Below are 12339 nucleotides of genomic sequence, written 5' to 3' on the forward strand. Positions count from 1 at the left end.
TGTTGCCGCCAGAATAAGAGAATGGCATTTCTTTGGTTCTCCAAAGCTGTCCTTTCGCAGTGACTTCAATAACACATGCCAATATAAAGAGCAAAATGTTGGATTTATACTTCCAACACCTGTTCAAGTTAAGTGTTAAACTCAAACATGATTTAGTGATTACCTCATTATAGCAACATCATGTACATAAAGGTCAACTGCCGATAAATGTGTTTGTGTGTGATTTAGATTTTTAATGTAGCTTTAATGATTTTTTCAGTCACATCACTATGATGTCTGCAGTGTGGCAGTTTATAGTGATATCTAGCACTGGGAATTATGTCGCAGACATGTAGCATGATGTCCCCCCCAGTCACATTATCCTGACACCGGGCCGACCAGTCCTAACACTAACCTCTTAATGCTGAGTGCCAAGCGAGGCAGCTGTTAGCACCAATTTTGTAAGTCTTTGGTATGACTCAGCCGGGGATCGGACCCATGACTTCCTGCATCTGAGGTGGAGCTCTAACCACTATGCCACTGGAGCGTCCATAAATGGCCATCCAGTTTCATAGTCTCCAAGATGACCGTTATCAAAAGAACTGTAGGTACAAGATGTTCTGATTGAATTTAAAATACCACACAATCCTGTGTATAAGCAACTTTGATCCACTTATAACACCTAGAAAACTGCCTAGACACTACTTTACTAATGCATTATTGATGGAAGATAATGGCCTGAAATCATACCCTTGAGTTTGTTTTTGAGTTTTCAATTTTGTTCCAATTAATCATCATCTTCCATCTGAAAGGTTGTTTCTGATTGGCTAATACTTATGATCCCCAGACCAGGATACCATAAAAGTCTTGAGTTTTGGAACTAAATCACAAACAGTGTTACTTTTGAAGGGCAGTTTCTGTATGGCTTATACTAGAAGCTCAATCTCAAACTCAACCAGTTTTCAGAGCTTTAGTCTAGAGCTTAAATATGAGTACAAAATTCTGTTTCAACCAATCATAACAGACATTAATTTGAGAGGTTGTTTCTGATTGGCTGATAGTGGAAACAGGCATGTATTATGTAACTGTGCAAATATTACTGTCAGGAATCAGTTGAAATTTACAGATCAATGATTGGTTCATTGTAACTAATTAACACTTTATATTATTCAACTGGATATATTTTTAATATATTTTCATTTTAAAAAATGTCATTTTCATATACTTGGCAAGGAATAAATGTATTCCTTAAAGTCAAATGGTTACCAACTCATTTGTGATTTGCCACATTGCTTGCACGTGGGTTGGCTAAGTTAAATGCATTTGTTATTGGCACTTTTTGAGGAAGAATTCTTCTGAAAAGCCTAACAGTTGGACAATAAATGATGCAATTAAAGGGCAAAGATCTATGCCAAGCAGAGACCAATAACTTCATGAATGTCAGCTATAAAAAACTGACCATCAACTGACTACTGTTTTTCATTTTCTGTTTTTGGTTTTCTTAATATAAAGCCTCATATTTAATTTAGTTTCAGTCCATGAAATCCTTCAAAGGTTACTGAGTGGAAATTAAAAGATAAAGTTCCAAGACAAATTAAGGGGCCATAACTTGAACAATTTTGCCAGAAAAAAAAGTAAAAGCTGAACCTGTTATAGGACTTCTTTATATAAATCTATTACTAAATTTTAAATTTTAATATTCAAGCCCTTCGAATGGTTACATAATTTATTGGCCAAGTTCAAAGTTAAAATTTATCGGCCAAGTTCAATTACAAACAGAGGTCATAACTTTTACAGTTTTTACATAAAATTGTGAAAATAGAACTTAGGCCTGCCTCATGTCAAAGTCTCAACAAAGTTTACTTCAATCCTAGAAGTTCTTCAGAAACAAACTATAAAGCAATGTTCTAATTCAAACAGTGTCCACATCTCTTACACTCTGCCAGAAAGTGGTAAAAATCAAAATTGACATAGGTCTTGTTACAGGTCTTGTCAATGTAAAGTGTCAAGGTGAATGTCACTTTTGGTTCAAGTAACTGATCTGTACAAATCTGAAAGCCCTTCATGTCATGTTTGGTTTTAAGAGATAAAAAAAGCAGCAAATATTGATGAATGCATAATGGACATTGCATGACAGCCATAAATCCATCCCACAGCAAAACTTGAGATAAGTAGTCTCATTTACAAAGACAAATAAGTCACTGAGTAAAAGGTTCTCAGTTTATTAGTACAGCCATAAGTACAGCCCAATGTCCAATGATGGAGCACATGAAATAAACTAACAGTTTACGTTCCCGATATTCTGTGCATATTTAAATAAATATTTGGTCACTATGAGAGCATTTAAATAGATCCATATGATCCAGTCATCCTGAGTGACTAGGATATTTGATTGATTTAAAAATGTATTACTAGCATTATGACTGACATGGTATTGCAGCCAATGTGGTAATGTGAGAACGGTTCACATCAGCTTCCTGTGGGTTGTTGGTTCTTTTACTGGGTTTCCCGGATTCCTCCTCCACCTGTTATGCTAATGCTGCCATGTATTGCCCATCTTATGCCTAGAAATGGCTTAAATCCAAACAACAACAAAGACACATTCTTGTAATATAAGTTGATTTCTGTTTTGCTGGGTTTGCAAAATACACCAATGAATTTATATAAAATAATATTTTCCAAATTTAAGACAAAAAATTGCCTGACTGATAAAACTTTTATCAAGAGCTATGGCATAAGTTAACAAATCCCAAGACTGGTTCCTTAGCTTTTCATCACTTACCCCATTTATAGTGATGTTGTCTGGCCTGCATGTTGCACCATTCTGACAAGGTGACTCACTGCAGCTGCCATTTAGCTATAGAAAATAATAGACAAAATACAGGTTAGATAAGGTTGTATAATTTTAAACATATCTTAACAAACACACACCCCTCGTCTGTTAAAACTTGGATAAAAAAACAACCTAATCTAAATACATGTATTGATACCTTTATGCTTTATGAGGTAGGGGGGAGCAAAACATCTGCATCATTCTCTTGGAGCTTACCAATATTCATGCTGGTGTTTCATTACCAGCACTTTATTGTGTTTGTTCAGTGTAACTATGTATATTTTGTGAGATAATATATCTCTACAGTGGAAATCTCCCAACATGGTCAAAGGGAGCTAACTCATTTAGAATGTTTTGCATGTTGAAGGTTTACTGGCATATGAGCATAATCCTGGCTAAAAGTAGGACTGTTGGTCATTTAAATGGGGAGACTGGGTTAATAAAGGGAGATTATCTTACACGCTTGCCCCCAACCATACAATCTATCAAAGACATAATTTTATTAAAAAGTTAAATGTGAAACAAAAAAGATATTTTGAATGGTCTACACAACAGATGTCCTGTTACTTTCTGTCAACTCAGATTGACTTGGAAATATATAAAAAACCTGAGATATTTTAATTTGTTTATACAAAGTAAAGCTGTCAAAATAGTAGAAAACATCTGCCAGGTACCAGTGTATTAACTCCACATTTTTTAAAACTTCATGGTATCCTATAAACATCCCTACCTAATGGCATCTGGTACAAAATCCAAGAATTCATCCTCATTGTCTGATAAAGTTCTGAAATCCTCCATCATCATCTTGTAAATCATCACAGTCTAGTCATCATAAATATCATCTTACTCTTTCCTTGGCCTGACTGTCACATGTGGATGCTTATTTAGAGATAGAGCTTGATCTTTTAAGGAACACTTTGTTAAATCTATTCAAGGTTGAAACTGAAAACGTGTCAGTTGCGCAGCAAGATCAAATAACCACCTTCTTTTACTTGCAACTATCAAAAAGCTCTCACAGGGAAAAATAAGCTATGGGATTAATTGTCAATTATTTACTAGAAGAGGCAGACCTCAGCTTGACACTGAAAATGTACATCATGTATTTGTGGCTCAACTTGTAAGGAATGTCAACTTGAAAACAAAGTGAGTTTTGCCTTTATAAGTACTGGCAGAAACCTCATATATGGTAAACAGGTACCATATGGCTCATTTTATTACCTGGGGTATTATCAACAAGGAGGAGGTAGCCGAGTACCTGGATAATCATTTGCATCTTCAATACGAGTTTGTTCTGTTACTTTCTATTTACTCTGAAATATCAAGATAAAACCCAAGATATTTTAATTTGTCTATATGACAAATGCCCTGTTACTTCTTGTTGGCCTGAAACATTGTTTTAATCATGAGATTGTCACTCCTGTTTGGGATTGTCAGGTTTTCTACATACAGTTCGGAGATTCTGAATTAAATTGGAATAATTGGCATGTCTGGAAATATATAATGGTAATAAAAATTACCTGAAACAATTTAAGAAGATAAATCCTTCAAATAAAGCTAATATAAATTTTGTTCTAAATTTAGCAAATTGCAGTGGTCATAAATTCTGCACTGTTCTTATAAAATGCTTTACCTCTCCTGAGAAGGACAAAACAGTTTTTAGTACATCATTACATGTGATGGGGACATTATTTATGACACTATCAGTGTATACTTATTAGTATCTCATTACATGTGATGGGGACATTATTTATGACACTATCAGTGTATACTTATTAGTATCTCATTACATGTGATGGGGACATTATTTATGACACTATCAGTGTATACTTATTAGTATCTCATTACATGTGATGGGGACATTATTTATGACACTATCAGTGTATACTTATTAGTATCTCATTACATGTGATGGGGATATTATTTATGACAGTCAGTGTATACTTATCACAATGAAAAACTCCAGCCTCATGCAATTTCCACAAAAGATAATTTTGATCTGTGTAGTTCTAATATTTGGGCAAATATTGGCAATAATTCTACTGAAATGGAATTCACCTGTGAAAAGATCCCTACTGTGTTAAATATATGCATTTATTATGTAATCTGATTTTGTTCCATACACTTAACATATGGGTCAACTGGACAATATTTTGTCCCATGCACTTACCACAGGGGTAAATGGACAATATTTATTTTCCCATATACATCATCATCAGGTATATATTGTCAACAACAATGCTCATCATGACACTAAGATGTCAAAAAACATTTGGACATTATGACGTCATGCAACTTGCTAGATGTATTCATGTACATTGTGACACTAAGATGTCAAAAAACATTTGGACATTATGACGTCATGCAACTTGCTAGATATATTCATGTACATTGTGACACTAAGATGTCAAAAAACATTTGGACATTATGACGTCATGCAACTTGCTAGATATATTCATGTACATTGTGACACTAAGATGTCAAAAAACATTTGGACATTATGACGTCATGCAACTTGCTAGATATATTCATGTACATTGTGACACTAAGATGTCAAAAAACATTTGGACATTATGACGTCATGCAACTTGCTAGATATATTCATGTACATTGTGACACTAAGATGTAAAAAAAACATTTGGACATTATGACGTCATGCAACTTGCTAGATATATTCATGTACATTGTGACACTAAGATGTCAAAAAACATTTGGACATTATGACGTCATGCAACTTGCTAGATATATTCATGTACATTGTGACACTAAGATGTCAAAAAACATTTGGACATTATGACGTCATGCAACTTGCTAGATGTATTCATGTACATTGTGACACTAAGATGTAAAAAAAACATTTGGACATTATGACGTCATGCAACTTGCTAGATGTATTCATGTACATTGTGACACTAAGATGTAAAAAAAACATTTGGACATTATGACGTCATGCAACTTGCTAGATGTATTCATGTACATTGTGACACTAAGATGTAAAAAAAAACATTTGGACATTATGACGTCATGCAACTTGCTAGATGTATTCATGTACATTGTGACACTAAGATGTAAAAAAAACATTTGGACATTATGACGTCATGCAACTTGCTAGATATATTCATGTACATTGTGACACTAAGATGTCAAAAAACATTTGGACATTATGACGTCATGCAACTTGCTAGATGTATTCATGTACATTGTGACACTAAGATGTAAAAAAAAACATTTGGACTTTATGACGTCATGCAACTTGCTAGATATATTCATGTACATTGTGACACTAAGATGTCAAAAAACATTTGGACATTATGACGTCATGCAACTTGCTAGATATATTCATGTACATTGTGACACTAAGATGTCAAAAAACATTTGGACATTATGACGTCATGCAACTTGCTAGATATATTCATGTACATTGTGACACTAAGATGTCAAAAAACATTTGGACATTATGACGTCATGCAACTTGCTAGATATATTCATGTACATTGTGACACTAAGATGTAAAAAAAAACATTTGGACTTTATGACGTCATGCAACTTGCTAGATGTATTCATGTACATTGTGACACTAAGATGTAAAAAAAAACATTTGGACATTATGACGTCATGCAACTTGCTAGATATATTCATGTACATTGTGACACTAAGATGTAAAAAAAAACATTTGGACTTTATGACGTCATGCAACTTGCTAGATGTATTCATGTACATTGTGACACTAAGATGTAAAAAAAAACATTTGGACTTTATGACGTCATGCAACTTGCTAGATATATTCATGCACATCATGAGGGCCCCCAAGTGGCAGAGTGGTCTAAAGCACTCTCCATTATGGATCACTGCCATCTCACCTCTGTCTGCGTGTGTTCGAGTCTAATATTCGGCCAATGTGGGTATGTGAGAAAGCTTGCCAGTAGCTTCTCGTGGATTGGTGGTTCTTCCCAGTGTTTTCCCAGGTTCTTCCTCTACTACTAATACTGGCCGCCATGCATAGCCTATCATGTGCTGAAAAATGGTGCTAAACCCCACAACAACAACAACAACATGCACATCATGACACTAAGATGTCCAAAAAATATTTGGACATTATGACATCATGCAACTTGCTGGATATATTCATGCACATCATGAATAAAATAATTACTCTTGTCAATACTTAAAAGAGCATGTTGAATTGAATAAATTACACTTTCTCTCACAGTAACATTTCACAGTGGCAAAGTCGTCTAAGGCATTCACCATACTGATCAGCCAGAGTGAGTATGTAAGAAAGTTTGCCAGCATCAAAATCACAACACAACAATTCAAAGGTGTCAACTTGTACCGTTTACCCATAATTTGTACAGTTTTTCCTTTCTTGTCAGTGTATGGATGTACAACCGTTTTGAATGTTTTTTCATAAAAATATTTAAATAAAATTTTTATTTTTCATTTTGTGTGCTGCTCTTTCTAATTGCATGCAGGAATCTTGGCATCATTTTTTTTAGCACGAGAATTCAGTGAGACTATGGTGGCCCGAAACAACCAATCAAGTCATACTCAAAACCATGCTTTTCCTTTGATAATGAAATGAGTTTCATTCATGGTTCAACTCCAGTACGTGAGGATCTTGGATTTCTAATTTCTAGTGTGGCAATCACGTTGATGTAACCATAATTCATCTGACTTTTCTGTGTGGAGATAAAGTCAATTAATTAAAATGTTTAACAATATACTTATTAAAAATAAATACTCTACTGATTTTAGAACTGGCATTTTATCATGCTGGTATAGTTTTGAGTTAAATTTGTCCGATAGGTAATGCAAACAGGAAGATGCATTGCCATAATGACAGATACTGAGTGACTCGAACATATGTAACACTGCCAATTTATATCAAGTTTGTGACCAAATAGCAAAATTCATAACTTTTCAAACACCAATTTTAATAGAAACAACGACAGCTTACGAGGCATAAACTTCCGGACTGCTACTTTGTAAACTTTGTAATTTCTAGAATTTAATTTTTGGATAGCTCCTGGTGTAATATCTTGGGGTTTATGTGGACAAATACAAATTCTTAACATATTTGTAATCAGGAGATCTTCCTCTATCAAATGTCAAATCTAAAAATTTTAAATTTTTTTTATTTCTCTCATCTAGTTCAAATAATCCATCCAACAAATGGCTGAGCCTAACTCAAAGAAACACAAGCGTGAAGACACTGACCGAGGTCGTGGCACTTGTTTCAGGCTGATTGGATTAAAGTCTTCCCTGGCATTGTAGATGTATCTAAGTTAGGATCTTCACATTTTTTTGGTGTAAAATATGCAGTAAAGACGTTAAAGTGGTGGTGTTGAGCGTATATGATCTGGAGGAACACTTCAGGACAAAACTGCATGAAAGAAATTTTGAAATGAAGAAGGGAGCATCCATCAAAACTTCTTTTGCTTAGCCAAAGCAGGAAGCTGATAGCATTATATGTAAAAAAAATGAAATAAAAGTTTCAGAAATGTAAATAATTATGTAAATATGTGTCATAATAATTTGGGTTTAGCATTTGTTCTTTTAAAATTGTTGAACTTTTATAATGTATAATATATTTTTTCGTGTAAAGGTTTTGGTCTTTGAAAGGATTTTAATTGGTCTGTCATACAGGTTTTCATCTCAAAGGTTTGACACATATGCAACATTGAACGACCTGGTACATGATATTACAAAATCATCATAATTTGTTGTTGTGGGTTTAATGTCATTTCTCACCACATGATAGGCTACACATGGTGAAAAAAGAACCCAAGGACAACCCAGGGAAGAACCAACCCATAGGAAGCTAATTTATAGTAAGTCTAAATAAGCATATATAATAAACACGTTATTGTACATGTACTGTTTGATATTTTGTGTGGACTCACAGGCCTGTCAACCACATGCCAAAACAATTCATCTACAATTGAGACATGTGTACTATCTAATATCTTGTATGGACTCGAAAGCTCGTCAACCACAAGCCAAAACAACTCATCCGCATGAGATATGTGTATTATCTAATATTTGTGTAGCAGCAGGAAGGGCGAACAGACCACTCTTTAGGAGTGTCTATTTTGTATAAAAAAGCTTCCAAAAAAAATGAACAGACAAGTGCCAATAATTCTAAACAGACAAGTGCCAACAATTCTAAACAGACAAGTGCCAATAATTCTAAACTGAGGTCTCTAACTGGGTTAGCGCATTTTTGTTACTGACAGTTGTATTTTCAAATTTGTATGCGTCCTTCGTTCACTGCATCATGGGTCATCCCTCCGTGTGTGTGACAAAAATATTATCACAAAATATTGATGATGAATTTATCATGATGCTGAAACAATGACAAATTAATCATTGTGCAACAAAGCAATGTTGTGGAAATATTCTTCTAGCGACGTAAAACAATTTACCTTGGGTAGAATTAATAGTATTCTCAGTCATAAATGCAAAAATGTAATGTTGACATGTCTTGAATGTAATCGACATAGAGGTGCTGGCTTTCTTCAAGCAAATAATCCTTCACAAGAGTGAAGGTGGTGGTAGTTGAGTATCTTCAGGAATTACTTATGATTGCTTATGTACAAATCAATGTTGAGGAGCAGCTGAATATAATTTATAGATTGCAGATCTACCTATGGATCTTACCATGCTGGAAATTGTATGTGTGGTTACTCTCCAAATAGAGCTGCTCTTTTTTAACCACCTTCAAGTTCACCAGGTTCACATTATTATCTGACAGTCACATTATCTAGTACTGGTTGTTTTGAGAAAGAGTGATGCTGCTGGCATGCATGCGCACTCACTGGTATGTGTTTATTCGTGATTGCATTGATAGGTTTTATAAAAATTCCACGAGTAATTGAATTATTTAATGCAGCTATCACACTTGGTAGTTTTGAAACCCATTCATGAGATCTCTAGTCCGCCTGAACTTAAATTGTTCAGGGATATTTCTTGCACATATTGATATCCAAACAATTGTTTGCCAAGTGTTCAATTAAACTGCTCCACGATTGCTTCATTGTGATGAATTGTGGTGTGCTTTTGTCTCAGATTTTGACATAATGATGTTGAATTAGCAATGTTACTGCACCAAGAAATTCTTTGCCAGGATCAGTCTGTAGCAACTGTGGCCATCACAGACAGCCACATTGATAAATTCGTTCAAACGCAGATGCAACTTCAGTGGCTGTCTTTGTCGATAATGGTTCTGCTTCTTTATATCTACTTGCAACATCAATGACAGTCAGCACAAATTTGTTATTTGCATGATTGACGAATACCAGTTTTAATATTATCATATGGTAAAACCAAATATCTGCTTGATGAACTTCATTAGGAGTGCCAACATCAAAACGTACAATATGACTCTTTTAGGTGGTTTATGTAAATTTGCCACATTGCCTGTCATGCTAACCAATCTGCAGCAACAGAACTTGTGACACTTGCCACATCAGCAAGTTTACTAATCACTGCTCTACCCCTCCAATATCATCTTGGGCTATAATAAATTGACTCAATATAATAGTTATCTCTGATTAATTACTGGCCACTGGCACTGGTTTACCTTTCATCGCAGATCTTATAAAACAAATTAACAAGTGATTCTCTGAGAGATTTTTTAAACCAACTTTAATGTGTTTATCAACTGCACATCTGCAATATATGATTGTTGCAAATCTGGAGTTTGCATGTAACATCATGAACGTGACATGCTTGATCATTCACATTTACTGGATACTCTCCATGTCTTGGTTGATCTTTCTCATCAAGTTGACTATGAATTCGGGTTCCAGGACCACACTATTGCTTGACAGTCGACTTGATGAGAAAGATCAACAAAGACTGGAGAGTATCCAATAAATGCTGATGATGGCTTTGACGTTTGACTATTTTTATAATACCAATAATAAATGTATAGAAACACATGCTAAGATCGAAGATCTTAAATGAGTAAACTGTGGTGAAGCACCATCAATATAGCTAACAACTGTTCCAAGTTTAGTTCCATCTGATAAGTAAGCATTATTTCGACTTGTAAATGTGCCTGTCTCTGCCGTATCAGCAATTATGAAATCAAGTTCAGCATCGTTGATGATTAATCTTGTGCAATGGTGTTTACGATCACATGAACCTCCTTGTGTAAATTTACCAATTAATTTTCTGCCAAGATCTTTTGCAAGTTTAGTTTCGCATTCTACAGCATCAGGTTTACACTCAAATATCTCATCAAGAACAGATCTCGCAACGATCAGCAGCGAGCCTTGTTTCTTTGGATCATATGATAATATTGATGATCATAGCTCCATTTTCTCTAACACACTCAGCCCACTCATTTATTTTTTTTACGTCGAAGATCTGTTAAACCAGTTACCCATACCGTGTTTGTGAAATGTTCTGTAACTCGCTCAGCTACACAAAACCTTCACCTTAGGAGGTCATCAATGCTAGATTTATCTATCTATCTATCTATACTTTGACACAGTCACACTTGACTATTAAGCAATGGGTAATATATCATTCAGCAGATATATTGCATAAACAGCTGCCATAACAGGATATGTCCATTCATAATACGGTTTGTTAATACCAGTTAATATTCCTGGTCTGGAATCTTTACTTAACGTAACAATACTTCCAGCGCGGTGTGATTCATGAATAGGATCACGTTTGTCATGGATAATCCAGGCTACATCAGTGTCATCTACCGCAACTATAAATTTTATTCTAATAAAGCATTTTTGTTCATCAAGATAATCAATAATTGCTTTTGCTCACTTCTCATTCATTGTGGCATCAAAGTTTTGCCTAATTCGGAGTGTTGACCACACATAAGCCGCACCATCGTTGTGAACCTCTTTCTCAGCACAACGAATTAGAGCCTTATTCATCGAATCAAGCTGAGCTCACTTAAACAAGTCAGGGGTTATTCTGTCAAATTCGAATCCCCCTTGAGAAGGCTTGATTACATATAATTTCGTTAACTCCTCCATGTTATAATTAAGGAAAATTTAATTTATGATATACAGTGATTTAAGCAAAATATATTTGTAAATGGTTAATGATTGGATCTACAACTCCATGTAATTGAGCTTGTGTAACGGATTTCTGTCAATACCACCTGCAGAGTGTGTGACGAGAGGTCAAGAGCCAAAACTGTGTTTGAAACGTAACAAGGGAATCAGGAGGAAATGCAGTTATGTGTGAACTGTGGAGGCAGAAAATATAGAGCTTTGAAACAATATTATGATTTTAAAATAATGCCAACAGCATCAACTATGAACCTCCTATAAAAAAAAAAATGCTGGAGATTATCTCGCTAGATTTTCACAATAACATTAGCCTACATATTTTTCTAGCAATAAATTAATAATTTCAACAAATAATATCTACTATATAAATGGAGCAAAGAGAATTTGTAATACATCCCATCGTTACAAATTATGAGGCATCACATGCTAGTGTGATTACAAACAAAGACCATTCAGTTCTGTTGATAATGCTGGCTATCTCAG

At 34.7% G+C, this 12339-nt stretch overlaps 1 protein-coding gene across 5 annotated transcripts in view; it reads right to left on the reverse strand.

Moving 5' to 3' along the window:
* The window catches only part of LOC149780038 (uncharacterized), a 241163-nt gene that overhangs the window by 85239 nt on the left and 143585 nt on the right, over positions 1 to 12339 (reverse strand). For all 5 annotated transcript variants that reach the window (XR_016414990.1, XM_089936796.1, XM_089936797.1 and 2 more), the window contains exon 21: positions 2762 to 2836. Coding sequence is in view for 4 of the 5 variants with exons in the window: in XM_089936796.1 (XP_089792922.1) it covers positions 2762 to 2836 (75 nt within the window). In the remaining variant the exon portion in view is untranslated. The remainder of the gene's footprint in view (positions 1 to 2761; positions 2837 to 12339) is intronic.

This window comes from Sinohyriopsis cumingii, chromosome 16 (assembly GCF_028554795.1).
Source record: "Sinohyriopsis cumingii isolate HCF-2022 chromosome 16, ASM2855479v2, whole genome shotgun sequence".
NCBI classification, from domain to species: domain Eukaryota; kingdom Metazoa; phylum Mollusca; class Bivalvia; order Unionida; family Unionidae; genus Sinohyriopsis; species Sinohyriopsis cumingii.